The sequence below is a fragment of the Fukomys damarensis genome, unplaced genomic scaffold, assembly GCF_012274545.1.
Source record: "Fukomys damarensis isolate Sample0158 unplaced genomic scaffold, DMR_v1.0_HiC HiC_scaffold_14, whole genome shotgun sequence".
Taxonomy (NCBI): domain Eukaryota; kingdom Metazoa; phylum Chordata; class Mammalia; order Rodentia; family Bathyergidae; genus Fukomys; species Fukomys damarensis.
In genome coordinates, this window is record NW_022900926.1 from 22,201,516 (window position 1) to 22,220,353 (window position 18,838).

The 18,838-nt window shown below is 39.1% G+C and overlaps 1 protein-coding gene across 1 annotated transcript in view; it reads left to right on the forward strand.

Moving 5' to 3' along the window:
• The window catches only part of Map3k5 (mitogen-activated protein kinase kinase kinase 5), a 219,957-nt gene that overhangs the window by 139,714 nt on the left and 61,405 nt on the right, over positions 1–18,838 (forward strand). Inside the window, exons 13-15 of the mRNA XM_010626667.2 lie at positions 4,269–4,318; positions 6,936–7,031; positions 8,615–8,696. Coding sequence (XP_010624969.2) covers positions 4,269–4,318; positions 6,936–7,031; positions 8,615–8,696 — 228 coding nt within the window. The remainder of the gene's footprint in view (positions 1–4,268; positions 4,319–6,935; positions 7,032–8,614; positions 8,697–18,838) is intronic.

The window sequence follows — 18,838 nt, forward strand, 5'->3', positions numbered from 1 at the left end:
AGTGTTTAATAGAGGTTGCTGTTATGGCTATAAATATTTGTCTGGCCTTGACATTAGAATTCAGAGTTGTACTCTAGAGGGTCAGAAAGAAGACTGTTAGAAGAACTGACTGCACATGGGACATGTAGAGACCTCACACTGGGATAATGTGATTGTGACCAGAAAGGGACAGAAAAAAATGTATGATTTAATCACAGATTAGAATGAAGAACTAAAAGGAATAAATTAGTGTAAAGTGACTGATATTCTGATTGCCCTGATAACACTGGTAGAAGAATTATGAGGAATTTAATTTTGGACTTGTTTAGTTGGAACTGATGCATGTTTCTAAGTAGAATCATCCAGAGACAAAAATTGAGATTAATCAATATAACTGTATACAAGTGTTACTAATATTAAAGTACATTGTATTAAAGTATTTGCAGACAAGTTTCACAAGGTCAAGTTTAGTAATCATAAAATTGAAATTACAAAAACTAAGACAAGTCAGGAGACATGACATTATGGGAAAGGAGCAAGACTGGGAGAGATTTTCACAGGCCTAATTGGAAAAAGCAAGGTTGTCCAAGGACACTTGGAAACAGAACAGGGCTGAAGGAATTAGTGATTAGCAAGACACAGGGGATGAGTGGAGAGCCAGAAGAATTTGGATGACAGAAAAAGAACAGAGAGTAAGCCAGAGATTTTTGGAAAAGGAGCATGATTTCCAACTAGTTCTTACTGTTTGCTCCTTCCTGGAGTTTCTTCATTCAGTGACTTGTGCCTTATATTGATTTTGCTATGCTTTGTGACAATTGCAGATGTAATATTATGCTAAGAAATAAATATATTAAGATTACTAATATGGTATTAAAGGTTACAGATTTTAGCTGTAAATTATCCAATTTCCATTTCACCACTTTCTGATCAAGAAGAAATACATCTGCATTATTCCCATTTCCTATAAGCTTCATATTAAAAATTCTCCTTGTTCACAAATTTAAGCTTTTGTAAATCAGTTTCCATTTTCATATTATGTTTATTTCATGGCAATCCGTTGTCTTATGTATAGTCTATTCATTACTGCTGTTATTTTTCTCTTTTTTTAATGGACACGGTAAAGGTGGAAGGAAGAAATAAAAGTGGAAGACTTTCTTATTACCATATTAGTTTAAAATGACTGTAAAACAACGAGTAGCAATTTTATATCAAATGGAAACTGCACTGTTTTTTACATAGAACATTAATTTTTGTGTGAAATGTAGAACAAAGAATATTATTTTCATTTACCATATTTATTTCCTTACTCTGAGAATTTTCACTCTAAAATCCAGAATGAACAGTTCTATGAGTTAGTATATAATACTTCCTGCCATTTTTCAAAACTTGAAGTACATTATCTACCAATTCTCAGCTGCTTTTAAAGCTACTTGAATGTGGGCTGGGGATTTAGCTCAGCGGTTCGGTGGCCTGCCTTGCAAGGGCAAAGACCCGAGTTCAATCCCCGGTACCAAAAAAAAATAAAACTACTTGAATGAGCATGTATGAATCTACCAAAATGAAACCCATTCATTAAAAAAATTTAAAAAGAACTACTTTACATTCATGGGTAACATTAATTGTGTCTCAGTCTTTCACACTTTTCCTTAGATAGTTGCTGCTTAAAGTCAGTTAATACTGGAAGGAAGTGTGCATGAGTACAATGAAGGACAAATGTAGGCCAAAGAAGAAAAGTTATTTGTAAGATGTTTTAGTTGGTTGATGCTTAGATTCTCCTTCCTTTTAGACTTGAAGTCCATGCATTCTGGGCCTGTCTGATAGCTTCTCAAGCATAGGTAGAAGGTAGCCGGGGCCCGATGGAGCACAAAAGTTGGTTTTCCTTCCACCCCAGCTCCAGCCAGTGCCTCTTGGAGAAGACTGAGGAAATGTGTGAGGGGTGTGTGTTGCCCCAGATTTCAGATTATGATGATGCTCTTTCCCAGTAGGGATCCTTTAAACCATAAAACTGCCAACGAATACAGTTTAAATAATAAGGGAATCCTGCATAAAGCCCGAGTTCAGTCCCCAGCACTGAAAATAAAACAAAACAAGGAAATGGTATCCCGAGGAGGAGAGAGGGTTAGGACCTCCCCTTTGTACCAAAAGATGTTATCATGCGGCCATGCCTAACCTGACCACTAGCAAGGGAAATGGGTTTACCTTGGCCAATTTAAATTAGTCAATTTCACCATCCTACCTGATCCTGAACAAAATTCATTTTTGTTGTTGTTGTTAACAAAGGAGAAAGAAGGAATGGCCATTGCCTAAGGAACAAAGCTGTGCCTGTAATTTCTGCCACCCTAACTCCATGTTGGCTCCCAGTTTTTATTCTTGTCCTGACTGGAGCATGGGCTCTGAGGTTGGCCAATTCCTAGAAGATGGTTCTTGTATTAGGTTAAGCATTGGTTTGGTCCTGCTGGGGCTAATTATAACTCCAGTTCAGGCCTTGCCTTTTAGAATCCAGACAGTCCCTGGGTTGGCTGTGTAGCTCACCGGCTCCTCTGTGTGTGAATGCCACTAGCAGGAGAGGTGGGGTTTGAGGCCCTATCTCATGCTGATCCCTATCTGAGGCCCTGGGCTTGACTGGCAGCATTAGAATGGAACATTCCCTGGAAGCCTTTAGGAACCTACTATTCTGGAAGAGCTATACTCCTTTCCTACAAAACCAGCCTAATCAATCTGGGAAATCTCTTAGTTGCTCCCAGGACCACGCTGAAGAAAGACTAATTTACCAGGGCTATCTCGCTGATGTTTGCTACTTGCTGTTCAGTGTCTGGTTAGCACACAGCCCAACCAGCTCTGTGCTCAGTGCCCTCCTCCCCATCCTGCATGTGGTCTTGCCAAGCTGCTCAATTGCAGGCTTAGAGGAAGCGGCTGCATTGTGTGCATGCAGTGTCCAGGTAACAGCTGCAGCTCCTGGGTCACAGGTGGATTTAGAAGTTCACCTCAGGCCAGAAGGATTTAGAAGCAACTTTCCACATTACCAGCTGTGGCTGCAGGATGCTATTCTAATTTACCACCTCCTGCATGCTGCTTGGGAGGGCCACATACCATGAGCATCTTTCTGTGATGTCTTCCCTCCTTGGACCTCAACAAAATTTACTCTGTGATGATTTAGGCCACATTCTTATGACCTGACTAGTGCTCATTGAAAATGGTTTTTCAATAAATCAACATTGGGCTTCAAAAGACACTATTTTTTTTTTTTAATTGGATGGCCCTAGTGAAAATCTAGGGGCTATGGATATAAATGGTGGCTTTTTGAGTAGCTTTGGCCAACAGGGGAGTTCTGAGCCACCTCAGAACCACATAGAAATAAGTAAATAGTTACTTATTTCATTAGCCCAGCCAAGCAAGACCTCAGCCTCCTGGCAGTCAGTGGGTAAGACTGTTTTCCTGGTTTCTGTACATTTATGGAGTAGAATTTCAGTGTGAATGTATCACTGAATTTATTTATACTTATTAAATATAGAAACGTGTCAATTATTTGTGTAAACACAGGCTCTTAATTTTATATTGCCAGTCATTTTTATAAGGAATATGATCTATCTTGGAATTTAAGGACATATGAATTTAGTAATGAATGTGACAGTCTCAGTAATAAATATGAATTCCCACTTTTTAAATTTGAAACCTGAAAGTCACCATATATATCATATGATAATCAAAGTTTTTATGTTCAGGCTTTCTTAGTATATTGAGTTTTGAGTAAATTAAGTGACAACACCTTGCAGATAAGGTGGACACTATATACATTTGCATGCACATATTGATTCTACTAATTTCAGAGGAAAAAGTCTCAGTTTAATTGGAAATTTTACCTAAACATAATTCAGAAATAATACCTTTAAAATCTTGTGGGATTTTATGCAAATTAATGTCTTTCTTTCTCAGAAAAGAAATATTGCTTGTCTATTATTTTTAGGCTACCTTAATCACTGGGGTTTTTTTACTCAAAAAATTAATGCACAATAGTTATTTCTAGAAATCAAGCATTAGAATTCAATGAGACTAATCCTCCCAGGCTCTTCTGAAAGCTATTTTATTGAAGTACAGGAATTATTAAGTAAAAATTAGCCTTGTGACTTATGAATAAATGGCAGTTTCCACAAGATAATTTGTTCATGAATAATTATACACTAGGAAAAATGAGTTGGTATATAATTTAAAATAATAAAACTATTATTTTGTGATGTTATTTTCCATTTGGATGACTGAATGTTTTTTGTTGTTGCTATTCTGTATTCTAGAAAGGTATACATGAGTGGAATTTTAGTGCTTCCTCTATCAGGGGAGTGAGGTAAGTTTCTGTTTGGTACATTTTGTTTACTTACAAGACATTTTTCTGGGATATTCATAGCCTGAGTAGGCTTTGTTCATGACTTAAAGGTACAGAAATCTTTCAAGAATCTTTCTATTGATGGAAATGCCCAACCCTCTTCAGTCTTACTGTCTCCGTTTTGAAGATTTGTCACAAGACATCAATACTAGTCACACTGTGTGGTTATCACCTACCTAAAATATGAAGACTTTGGAGGAAATGTGAGCTGTGGACCAGAATAAAGATATAGATAAAAGGAAGCTAAATGGAGGTCCTCTCTAGCTGACTGAGCTTTTGGTTTATATTGCAGGATAGTTTTCTGTCCTGGTATATTGGGAGCTAATGTTTCCTTAAATGGTTCCAAAGTTCACAGGCCATCTATAAGGCTGTGTTGTGTAACTAATATTAATGACATGAGATTATTAAAAAAAAAAAAACTTCATGAGGTCACTGTTAATGCAGTATTCCAGAGGACACAGTGAGTTACTTCATTTTGGTTTAGTTTTGACATTGTTGTCATAATGCCAGTGGCTCAGAAAATGCCATTTCTTGGGAATTAGGAATAAGTTTTTTTATAAAAAAAAAAATCAAGAGTCTGCATAAGTGTTCAAGTACTTGTTCTATAGCAGCTCATGCTAAACCAGCTCTTGCAAATTTCAAACCAAATTAGTTGTGTTACTATTTATCTGAAACATAATAGAAATGTTAGACATTTCTGCAGGCCAGTTATGCAATATCCTGTTGGTTTTGTAATAATAGTGATTGGCTTTGTTAGAGCATGAACTGGGAGAGCAGTCTGAGTCATCAATAATTTTAGTTTGACTGGTAGAACTATCTGTTACCTCAGGAATGATCTGAAAAGAAAACAGCAAGATTATGGACTGATTCATATATTTTTCTAATCAATATCTTCTCAAATAAAGCTTTACTCTTTTAATATTTAATCTTTAAAACCAGTCACTAGCAAGGCACTCATTATTTATTGCCGCATTGTTAAGCATTTAGTATAGCAAATGTAAATTTCACTTTATCAGCTCTGTTTTCCAATGAATTAATCTTCTTTAATTAGATGTGGCAGCCCTACATAGCAGTCAGACTGATTTATGATACATACACACATGCTTCCATCTGATTAGTGTTGGTTTATATTTTGGAAAACTGGAGTTCTAGTCTGTGATTTCAAAGGAAGCTCACTTTTCCTGGCTTCTTCCTCCATAAAGAAGCGATGACAAATGCAGAGCAAAATCCAACTAGGTCAACAGTGTGTTTCTTGCGTCACCTCAGGACTTGCCCAGCTCAAGTCAGTGGCATTTATTGAACACTAGTTATATGCCAAATGTTGAGTCTTGTTCTGCTGTGAGTATAAAAATGACTAAGCCATGAGCCAGCCTTACTGCCCCCTCGTTTCCCCTTTCTCTTCCCCCACCCCACCTTCGGGATTGAACCCAGAGCTTTTGTACTTTATTTCTTCCCCAGGCCTTTTAAAAATTTTTAAATTTTGAGAAAGGGTCTCACTAAGTCACTGAGTTGCCAAGGCTGAGCTTGAACTTGGGATCCTATTGCCTCAGCCTCTCAAGTTGCTGAAATGACAGGTATGCAGTACCATGACCCACTGAGTTTCTGTCTCCAAGACCTGACAGTCCATTTGGGAGGGGGGCAGACATTTAGCAACTAATAACAACACAGTGTAAGACGAGCAGAGACGGAAGCACATTCAGAGGACAGAAGTGCAAGAGTGAGTCTCTGTTGAGGGTACAAGTAAGGCAGGAAGAGGGATAAGGTTTCACCTGAGCCTTAAATGATGATAGAATTTCTTTTGAAAGTAAAAAATGAATGTGGTGACACATGCTTGTAACTCCAGCTATTTGGAAGCTGAGGTAGGAGGATCTCAAGTTGAGACCAGCCTGGGTAACTTAGGGAAATGAGGCCCACTGCCTTTTCTTGTAAAATTTAATTAGAGCACAACCATATTGATTCGTTATCAAAAGCTGCTTCTATACCCTAGCAGTAGAGTTGAGTGGTTTGGCCTGCAAAACCAAAAGTACTTATTAGCATTGCAGAAAATGTTTGCCAACTCTCCACACAAACACCACCCCCGAGCTTGTCAACTCAACATTGTTTCATGTTGCATTAAAGTAAAGAACTTGCTCAGTCCAAACCAAGTACTGTTCCACATATCTGCACTCCCTAAAGTCTTTAAAGGTAATGAGGTGGCCTACAAATTGCCTTCTTAGCTTTGGAGACATTTTCTTGTTCTTCAGATCCTATGGGTCCAGAATCCCCACGTTCAACTAGTCAGTTGATATGTGTGCTTTTCCTCACAGCAGACAGATGAGTACCACAGTGATGGGCCCTCTTTCCATGCTGCATCAAAGGGACATGTAGCATTCTGCTAAAACACCACAGCACAGCCCTACTCTGCACAGATGAGTAAAAGACAATTCTCAGAATCGTGAATAATTTTTTTATTATGGTGTGGGGAATACTGTTATAAACAACACTGATGTCATAATCAAGATTGGATAGGATATTTATTTTTCATTACAGATCCATGGAAGTATTGCCATTTCCCTGAATAGTGCTCTTTTTGTTTCAGTATTTCTAAATTTGAAGAGCGATGCTGTTTTCTTTATGTGCTTCACAATTCTGATGACTTCCAAATCTATTTCTGTACAGAACTTCACTGTAAAAGGTACGTATTTGTCATTATGCGTGAAAAAGGCTATTCAGACTTCGTCATTATTTTCATTTAATGAGAGAGCATGTAGCTCTTGTAAAGAATCCGTGGCTGTGTACTTAACACATTTTACTTGGCATGGCATGTGGTATGTGCCTGTCGTCCCAGCTACTTGGGAAACTGAGGCAGAAGGTTTGCTTAAGTCTAGCCTGGGCAACATAGTGAGATTCACATCTAAAAAGAAAACAATTTTTTTACCTGATTTAAAAAGTGCTCCATTATTATATGTGATCACTAAAATTTTGATTCATGAATTATTTTGAATGATTTCACCATTGTCTACAACAGTGAGTTTTAACCCTAGCTCGTATTAAAATCACCTGGTAAGTATTAAAAAAAAAAATACCTAGGACTTGGGAATGTAGACCAGTGGTAGAGCACTTCATGTGCAAAGTCTTGGATTAATTACCCCGCACACACACACAGAAAGTACCTGGGCTTCATCCCCAGATTAATTATATCGGATCTTCTTGTGGAAGCACAGCCTGGGATAAGAGCCAGTGATCTGATTTACACCAATAAAAGAGGTAATCCAAAAAAAATCCATGGGCTGCATTATATGTTTGTATTAACCACCCAAGATGCAAGAGATGATCATAAAATATGGCATATGTAAATAAAAGAAACATTACCTGTAATCTCCCTCAGAACATCCCCCTAACTTTGAACATATTTATTCCATCATTCTTGCCACTTTCTGGAGCAACTCTGGATGTCTTTTGTGAATAATTTTACAAGGTGTGATCAAAAATACTATCAAAGCTTCTGTGAAGTTCTATCTAGTGGAAAGGCAGACTTGTAAAAATAAGACTACAGTGTGTCCTCATCCACATTATTCACTGGTTCTGACACCACAAATGGCTTCTGGCTGTCCCCCAAAGCCAAAATGACAGGAAAGGAAAATGTTTTGAATTGTTTTATCAAGGCAGCCATAACTGTCCAATTAAAGACAGGAAAGGGTCAGGGATTCAGCTCAGTGCTTTCACCGCCTGCCTTACAAGCACAAGGTCCCAAGTTCGATCCCCGGTACCAAAAGAGTTGAAAATACGAAAGAATTCCTAGGTCGTGTATAGTCTGATTTTGTGCTCAAATGTAAATTCTCAAGGCTCTTCATCAGTTTTTATGATAATTATAGCTCAGATTTCTAATGTGCTTAGCTCTAACCTGGTATCTATTCTAACCTGGTATCATACTCTGTCAGTTCTGGGTAGCAGCAGCGAGGCACCCTCATAGCCAGCCACCCAGTCGCAAGGGTAAACAGGTAATAGTCTGCATTGGATTATTTTGCCAGCATTTTTTTAGATGCAGGTATTCAATAAATTATGTGCGATACTCAACACTATTGTAACATAGGCTTTGTATGAAATGACTTTGCCCAGCCATCAAGGAATAGAAGTGCTCTGAGCACTAGGCCAGGCTGGGATGTTTGGCAGGTGAGATATACTAAATGCATTTTCTATTATGATTTCCAACTCAGGATGGGTTTCTCCAGCACGTGTGTTTATTATATATATTATGGGTGCCAACTCTCATTGTAGGTTTTTTGAAATGGTAAACACCATTACTGAAGAGAAGGGGAGAAGTGTGGAGGAAGGGGACTGTGAAGGTGACTCCCTGGAGGTAATGACTTTGGTTTTGCTACTTGATCTACAAATTTTGTTGTGGCTGATTTTTTAAAAAGGAAATATTTAAAGATTTACTAGAGGAGCCCCTGGGGTGGGAGGTTCCTGGATGTGTGAGTGACAGGGAGAGATGAAGAGGTTCAATACTAAATGTTCCCTGTAATGTTTTGAGCAACTTCTGGAATTCCTTTGGTTTAAAAAAAAATGAAAAAGAAAAGAAATGTCCAAAAAGAAAACACTGGTGAACTCTTGCTCATTGAGTAACTGCTTTATCCATGACCAGTGGTTTACTCCCAATGTTGGGCCACTGTGCCCTTTCACATTACTCTTCTCCCCTTAGCTTTGTGCAATTCAGACACACAAAACTCTGAAAATTGAGGATGTTAGATTCTAGAATCCTTTTCCTTGTGTCTCATGGAAACAATGCATCCCTGATGCCTACTTTCCGCCCATGTCCCTTCTCTGCCTCCTGTGAAGAAGAACCTTCCGCTGCTGCAGGGATCAATACTGGAGTGTTTTCAGAGTGCTGACCCAGCATTCCAGCTTTGCCAGTGTGTGAGGAAATGACACCTCTCCGGACAGGACTACAGGCACGATTTTCTCCAAGCTTGTTCCAGTGTTTGACTTGAGATAGTGCTCTAAATCCAAGTGTTAGTCCATTGGGGCTGCTACAACAAAATGCTATAAACTAGGGGACATAAAGAAAAATTTATTTCTCACCCTTTGAGAGGTTGAAAAGTCCAAGGTGCCAGCTATCAGGGCCTGGCAAGGGCCTGCCCATATAGTGGGCATGTTCTTGCTGTGTCTTCATATGGTAGACAGGATGGGCTAGCTTTCTGCACCCTTTAACGAGACCATGGGGACTCTGCACTCATGATTTATCACCTCCCCAAAGATCCTCACCTCCTAATTCTAACTTCTTAGGGATTAGGATTTCAAATGTGAGTACTGGGGAGACATAGTTATTCAGATTATAGCACAAAACAATACTGAAGATTACATTTTGTGTTAAAGTGAAATTGAAGAAACTATAGATCACCAGCCTGACTGGTATACTTATTTGTGCCATTCCACGTACTGAACTTTCTGTAAAAATACCAAATCAGTAGGTAGGGTAACAACTGAGGGAAAATTTATATAATAACCAATTAGTAACAGACTATAGTTCTATAGTATAGGTTTGGTATTCTTGGGTAAGCCTAAACTTTTTCATTAAAGTTATAAAAAGATGACAGATCTAATTTGTAAAAAGAATAATTTTCCAGTGTATTAGTTTACCATTTATAGAAGTAATAGATAGTACTTCTTATTTGTGTGTGTTTTACATTTATAATTTTACATTTTCTTATTTAAGATATTCTTAGAAACTAGAACTCTTAACTCCTACTTCAGTGCTCTTTTGACTATACCTCATTATCTCTGTCTTATCTGTGTTAAATTTAGTTTCACTTGGTACATAGCAGTTGTCAGGATAAAAGACAATAAGAATTAAGCATTTCTATCAGCAATAATATAAAATTATGAAGGGGTTAGACTGGAAAATCCATTAAATCTTCTGCAATATCATATAATGCTGGCTTGCTTTCCTTAAAACAAACAAACAAACAAACAAACAAAACCCTACAATATCTGCCCTGTATTTTGTTTCCACCTTTGAGGAATTAAATGCACTATGCCAGAAATACATATAGCAGAGCCAGGCAATGGTAGCTATATTAGACAAGGTTGATTTTTGTAATTGATTGAATTAATGGTTTGGAGACCTCCATCTAGGGACTATTTAACCATACACATAGCACAAAACACCTCTAATTGCCTTAGAATTTATGATGAATTTGGCTAGCTGATTTTGCCAAGCTGATTTTTCCCCTTTAATGTCAAGGGGAAGGTAGATATTTTTCCTCAAAGAAAGGCTATCAAGAGGATCTAGGGTCAAAATTCTGTGATCTGTATTTCAGTAGCAGTGTATGAGTTGGGCTTGGTGAGAGAACTTCCTGCTTAGCTAATTCTATGGCAAATGCTATGACCAACTAAAGAAGGAGAGAAATAGCAAGGTTTCTTCCCAGAAATATCCAGAGGATTTGGGTGAATCTGCTGACTAAACAAAAAGCAGCTTATACAATATTACTTTGATTTATCAAAGTGTTTCTAAATTGCCCTTCTCTGGTAAGTGCAGCGATGCAGTTCTTTTAGTGTTAGAAAGCATTCCTACAGGCCTGTTCTTTGTGTTTCATCCAAATAATCTAAAAATCTCTAACACAGAGGGCTTCTACAGTTTTCTCAGTGGACTTTCTGGCCCATACAAAGAACTCAAGCATCCTTCTTTTAATAGTGTAGGTTTAGTTTGCCCTTTTGCTGCAGTTAGTGAGACTGGCCCTGTTTGTTCATGGATTTCCTGTTGGTGTAACATTATGGAACTGTTATAGTGCTATTCTGGCTGGCAGGTGGTGAGATCCACCTTGGTTCCACCTCTCGATTCTCTTTCATACCCATGACAATGAATTATTGAGTCTTAATTTATACTTTTGCATAATATATGACAACTGCCCATTATGTATTTGGTAGTATGTCTTAGATATTTCCAAGTTTCCATTTAAAATATTATCAATATACTTAATAACTTGCTTAAAATGAATTCCTGAATTTCATTACTACAAATTGAACTCCAACTACAGCCCAAGAGTGATATATCAAAACTAATTCTTCTCCTTCCCATTTTTATACTGTAAACCAGAAAAATGACTTTAGAGATCATCTTTATACATTGAAATTTGTACACTGAATAATAATTCTCTAATCTTTATTATAATTGGAGAGGGAATAAAATTGTTTCAATATATGCACCAGTTATTCTTGAAGCTGTTGAGCACCTTGGCCTATAACAAAATAAATATGTTGGAAAAGACAGGTAAGTAGGAAATGCTCTTTAACATTTTCTTTTATTTCTTGAAGTACTGGGGATTGAACTCGGGGTTTTCTCAATGAGCTACATCCCAAACGCTTTTTAGATTTTGACACAGGGTCTCATTAGTTTGTTAAATTGCCAAGGCTGGGCTCAAATTTGTGATCCTCCTGTCTCAGCTCCCAAGAATGCTAGGGTTACAGGTGTGCACTACCATGCTTGGCTCTGTTTAAAGTTTTTGTCTTCACTTAAGGTTGTATCAGTAAGATCATATTAACTATTATGTAGCTTTATAAGCTACAGATTCAAAGCTAATCCCTGGATTTTCTGGCATTTAAAAAACTTCTTAGAAGTCTAAGTTAGCATTTGTTTTTCTTTCTCATTTCAGTAATAAAGTTTCTTTGAAGCAGTGCCACTGTAGGATTGCCCTGGATTCTGGTTCTAACTGTGCCAATACTCAGTTTTGTAAGTTTGGACAAAGTTCATGCTTCCGCTAGGCAAAGAAGATTTCATTTCTTAAATTAGAGTTGAACAAGAAAATCTTTAATGTCCTTTCCCAGATTTAATTTTTAAAATAATTTTTAAGATTAGTGCAAACTGGCTGGGGATTTAGCTCAGTGGTTCGGTGGTCTGCCTTGCAAGCGCAATGACCTGAGTTCAATCCCCAGTACAAAAATAAAAAATATTAGTGCAAACTGTTCAAGGTTATTTCAGTGGTAGCTCACTACAACAAACTTCTCAGAGAAATTTTCTGGTTTTTGTACAGCATGGCTCCTTTGGATTCAAGGCCATATATATGTTTTGAATGAAAGCTGCATGTTGTCACGAAGGGTTATGAACCCACTTTCTAAGAAACTGAATGTGTTAATAAACTTGAATTGATGCCATTGAGCAGTTGATTACTGTTAGCCATTAAGATTGTAACACTTACTAGCTGTGGTTCGTGTTGTCTTCTCTCTGCCCTCCATATGTTCATCAAGATCAAGGGCACCTACCCAGTAGCCCATGCGACACCTCAGAGAAACTTCTGCTCGTCTTCCCATCCCTCACACACTGTCTTTCCTCCAGCTCCTTCATGCCATGCTCTGTGCCTCTCCTCTTATCTCAGATCTCTGTCGTCATGTGTCTCTCACCTTGGAGAGATTTCTCACACAGAACCAATCCTGTGGTTCCCCATTTTTATTATTCTTTGTAGAAGGAGTTTTTTGCATCGTACAATGCCCTTAACTCTCCAGGTCTGACTTAGCCTTTCCTCTCCACTCTGTGGCCCAGAATGCCAAATCCCTTCCCATTTCCCAGCCAGCAGGCCCTGCTTTTCCTGCCTCTGGGCTTGACAGGCAGATGCCCAACTCCGCACACTTTGTGGCTCCGTTCCACTTTATTTTTTGAGGTCCAGCTCTAGTCAGTATTCTTTTCAAATCATTTCTCACTCCCCTTTTTGCAGTCCTCTGTGTCTCTGTCCTAGCTCTTCTCACGGTTGTTACTTGGTAGCATATCCTAGACTGTTAACATCCCAACCCAGGACGAGGGTCTGTTTCCATTTCATATCATGTCCTATGGTGCCTGGGTCCAAGCAGAAGAACTTCAGTGAGAAGGCCTTGAAGGGCTTGAAGTTGGTGAGTGACAAAACCTCGATGTTTAAAAATCTCCGACGGGGAGAGAGAAACAGGGATCGGAAAGGCAGAGGAGATGCTGGGAATCTGGCTCGCTTAATCCATATTAAGTCAATGAAAGACTGAATATCATAGTCAGGCTTAATGCTGTAACATTGTCATTATGGACACCTCCTCTTCTCATGTCCTTCCTTTCCATACAAAAATAGGTACAAGTTACTGATGTCCTTTGGTGTCTAATAAAAAGCACACTAGTCAACAACGAATTTTGGTTTAGAATTTATTGGAATCATCCAGTCACAAACTGGTTTGTTTTTCTTTAACACTCTATTGCTATTTTTGTACAGATTCCCAAACTGAACACCCACAGTTACCTCCCTATCTGAGAAAACATATCACTTACAGTATTGTGTGATATGAGTACCAATTTGCCATCCGTTCATCTGGTTGGGAGGGGAGAAAAAAAACTTTGCCTCCGCCAACTTCTGTTCTGTAGTTGGGGTCTGCAAATTAACGGACAAAGTGAAGTTAAAGAGAGGATGGGACAGAGTTTATTCGTCTATAGTATTCAGTCAGTGGGAGAACCTTAATACATAAAGAAGTGGTTCTGCAGACAGCTGGAGTCAAGCGCTTAGATCTATGACGGGTGTTAGGGCTTCAGCAGAAAGCAGATGGTTGGACAGTCACGTGAAACAAGTGGGCAGAAATGAGAGAAAAATACAGCAAGTTTTATAGTTGCCCTTTAGGTGCTCACGGTCCACCTAACTTGGTTTAAACTCCTGGAGAGGGAATTTATGAACACTGTATTTTCAGAAAGCTTGGCTTAAGTTAGCAAAAGAAATTTAAATCAGGTTTTTTGGAGGGTTTTATAAAATTTATTATTATTATTGTTATTATTATTATTATTCCTTTGTACCTGAGATCAAACTCGGGACCTTGCGTTTATGAGGCAGGTGGTGGCACCCCTGAGCCAAATCCCTGGCCCCCAATTTAATTTTTTTATCGTAGCTATCCTTTGTTTAGATGTTATCAGCCTAAAATAATCTGCATCCACATCAGTGGGTTGAGTGGGCCCCATTCATTCACTCAACAAATATTTATTGGATACCTGTTGTGCCGTAGGCATTTTTCTGGGTACTCAGGATTCAGCAGAGAATAAAATAGAGAAAAATTCCTGCCCTCATCAAACTTATATTCTAATGTGAGACAGACAATAAAATACATAAATAAGTAGAATGTTTAGCGATCAGTGTTAGGGAGGAAAATAGAACAGAAAGGGATTTAGGAATTCATAGTGTAACAGAGATGTGCAATTTCAAACAGAGAAGTCAAGAGGCTGATGAACAGGGTGATCTTATAGGCTGAAGCTGGAGCTCAGCGGGACAGCACTTGCCTGATATACCTGAGGTCCTGGGTTCCGCCTCTCAGCAGAGAAGGAAATTGATACTTGAGTAAAAAATCTGAGAAGAGAGATCTGTCCCACTAGGTGCCTGTACCTGCTGTATTTGGCAGTTTATCAATGCTAATGGTTATTAATCTTTGGCATTTAACATTAAGGAGGCAGTGCAGACTGAAAATGAACAAACAGCCATTTGCACCCTTAAGGAGACTACTCATGTAACATAACGAAGTCTCAGAGGGAAGGGCCACGCTTCTTATATGGTGGTTCTTTCTCTGTAGGTCCCTGGACAGGGCAAGGACTGCGTGAATCACTACTTTGTTGTTTGTCCTTGTCAATATTGTTGTCTTCCTACGCCCAACTCTCTTCCCACCTCCAGCTGAGATTGTTCTGGGCAGGCAGCAATAGAGGGATCCTTCTAGAAATATTCCTGTCATTGCTGTGAAGTACATTTGTTGTCTCCCTTAGCAACAACCTGATTTGCTAACCTCTTGCCACAGAAATAGAATGCAAAATATATAAGCAGTGAAATCGTACCCTTCATATTTTAAGGCCTCCCCCCTTTTATTCTTATTTGTCAGGTAGACCTTGTCCCTGGGTGATTGGCCCTGGCTCTGTTCTGGTTTTTCTGGAATGGATAATGCTGTTTTTTATAGGCCAGAGCAGCCTCCTATCACTTGCAGCGTCCCGTCCATATCACCTGTATGCATTTATATCTTTATCTTGTGAGAAAAGACTCGGTGAGTGCTTTAGGTTCCTGAGGGAGACTGAACTCTGAGCAGCCTCCACACTACAGGTTCTTCACCATGCTACGTACACTTCCCTGTGGCAAACTGCTTCCAACCAGAATATAGCTGATACTGACTTGAAATGGTCGATTTTCACATCTTTTTTTTAAAGGCTCTTACTACATTTTTTATAACCTGATTAATTAATTAAGCAAAATATTTGCTAAGAATCTACTGAGAGCCAGGCATTGCTGAATGAGGGCTATGGCAATTACAAGTCCGGGTTCTCACAGAGCTCAGAGGCCAGCGGGGAACGTAGACGAGTGAGCAAGAGGAGGCAGAGGGATATGTGCTCGACAAAGGTGAGCAGCGGGCTTTGGAAGCACAGCAGAGCAGAGCCTAACTCTGCTTTGAGGGTCAGGAAGGCCTCCGGAGCTTGCTTTCGAAGCACATGATGGAATTTTGTAGGGAGAAAAGAGCAAGGTGGTCTGGGGAACCCTGAGAGTTCCTCAGGAGGAGATGGGTGAGAGAAAGGGCAGCAGACAGAGGTGATGATGGGTCCTGAAGGCAGTTGTGCGTGCCAAGGAGTTAAGATTTTATCTTAAAAGCAACAAGAAGCCAGTAGGCACTGATGATAAAGATGTAACATGGATTTTCAAGATTTCCAGAAGGAAAGCTTGATAGCATTTGTAAATCAATTTGATATAGGAAATAAAGTAAAGAATAGAATCCAAGAGAACAGTGGATGCTGGGTTTGGTGGTGCACGCCTGTGATCCCAGCGCTCGGCAGGCTGAGGCAGGAGGACTGCTGTGAGTTCGAGGGCCACATACGTAGCCCTGGGCCACATAGTGAGTTCAAGGTCAGCCTGAACCACATAGCAAGACCCTGTCTCAAAATAAAATAAACCTAACAAGAGGACAGTGGTTATCATCGGTCTGCTTAAAAAGGTAAGCGGAAGGTCAGTAGATATTGACATATCTGCTGAAATATCTTTATAAAACGATGTTTGGAAGCAGTGTTTAGTTTGCAAGCTTTTATGCAATAGGACAGTTTCCCTACACCATCTGTAGTGGAAAGAACATAAAATCTTGACCTTTAAAATTTGGTCTTAAACCGTTAAGTTCACTGGAAAAGTTATTTCTGATCATACGTAAGTTGAAGGTAATCAGAGACCTTCTTTACTATAACAGACTTATTTTGACAGTCCCATGAGGTAAATATTGAAAGTGGGTGTTTTTTCTTTTAAATTATAAAGTACTATTCTAGTATGGTGGTGGTTCTAGCTTCAGTTTGTATAGGACACATGGCCGAGTTGAGCTTCTCTGTTAATGGTCCCTACTGGTCTGACACACGTCGTTTAGCACTGCAGAAGTCTAGACCACAGGGCCTGGGTGTTGGGTCTTAGGTTTCTGCAAATAGCATTGTTTGAAGTGTTTTTACTGCCTCTTGGCAGGAACCCAGGTTTATCCTTAACTCTGGCAAATTGGTGAATGATCTCTGCCTCTATGCCTTCCCCCTGCAAACCTCCTGGTCACCTGCTCTGGACAGGACACTCTTCAGCCTTACATTAGGAAACCACTGTGCTCTCTGACATAGGCCTGGGTGCCTCAGGGCCGATGCTGAGTGTTCCTAGAAGAGCAGTCACCTCCCTCAGAGCGGGGTTTGTGATGTGCCCATTCTAACCCTGGCATAATATTTGCCCCCCAACTGCCTCCTACTAGGGCTTGGAAACCTGCAGCAAACAAATAAGCTGGAGCTAGTACCTACATGCCCCAGTGTCCTCCCAGAGTCTAATTAACTACCCGTGTAGATAATTAGCCCTTTTTATCTCTGCTTTTGAAGACTTTTGTAAGTCTTTGTTTTGTCCTTAGTATTTTGTAGTTTCCCTATATCATACATACATATCTGTCCATTTATTTTTATCTTTCCTATTTAGGGCTCAATTTCTGGAAGTTACATTTGATTCTGTCTCAAATTTCATTTGTCTTTTTAAAAATATCTTATCCTTTCTTGTTTTACAAAAGTGTTATTTTATATCCATATTAAGCTTACACATTTTATAGTTTCTTATTTATGAACTTGGGAAGATTGGTATTTGTCATATAGTTTCACTGCTGGGGAATTGTTTCCTTTTACATTTTAAGTTTGGCTGGTGGTACACTCACCCGTGAGAATGTGGATAGCTAGTGTGAAGCAGGTATCCCATTCAAGTGGTTTTGCTTTGTTTCCCTGGCCACTCCAGGGATAACTGAGGCTCGAGAGCAATTTTAAGCATTATAATAAGTCTGCATTTGAACTTCAAACAGCATGAGAATCAGCTATGGTCAGGAAGGTTTGTGTTTCCCATGCAGGCTCTAACTAAGACAGATTGGCATTCTCTCCCTCTCCCAGGGCAGTGGGCTCCTTCCTCTAACGTGTACCTCACTAGGTTGTTCTCCTTCGAGGGCCTGGTTTTGTGTTCCAGCTCTTCACCTGCTGTAGGCACTTGCCACATTTCCTGTCCCCTCACGAGTGTTAAGACCCAAGCCCCAGGTAAGAGCTCAGGAAAGTATGGCCCAAGGGCCAAGTCCAGCCCACTGCTCACTTTGCTAAGTAAAGTTTTATTGGAGCACAGTCACACTCACCTATTTTTATAGCTACTGGGCTGTTTTCATCCTACACTACTGGCAGGGCTGAATAGTTCCTGCAACGACCGTGTGGCCCATGATGCTGAAAACATTCACTTTCTGGCCCTTCCCAGAAAGATTTTACAAACTCCTGCCCTGGAACAATGAAACTGAAAATCCATCTTCATCTTCTCCCAACTCCCTTTGGGCTGCAGGAGCCTCAGTTCTCATGATTTGTCCCTAGGATCTTTTGCCTCTTCATTTCTAGTTCCTGGCAGTCACTTTTACTTGTTTGTGAGCCTGGCAAGGAACTCAAAAGTGTATCTATTTTGTTTTACCTAAGTATTGTTAGCAGGGAGATCTGTAGGTACCCATCATCCCACCCTATTGTCAAAACCAGAGTATCCTGTCTTTGTCTTTGGCTAGTAATAGATTATTCTTCTTTTCTTTATTTTCTTAATCTAATCACTTAACTTGTTTATTTTAAAATTTACTTGTTTCCTAAAGGAATTCCTTAAGGCCATGAAAAATGTTAGCCACATAAATATATTGTATTTGATATATAATACCTTTTTAATTTTAAAAATTATTTTATGATTCCTATGATCATCTGTTTAAGCCACTGATTATTTTTAACTAAATATACCTTTTGTTATCATTTTCAAAATAGTCTGTATTGAAAGATAATGGACTTTTTGATGTATGCTCTTTAGATTTTTCTTTGTAGCCTAATATATGATCAATTATAGTATATCTTTAATCTATGCAGAGATATTTCTTTATATCAGACTAATCAATTGTGCAACTAGGATCTCTATTTAAAATTTGTCTGCCAAAAATATCCATTTCTGGAAAAGTTCTATTAAAACCTATCACTGTTTATAATTGTCT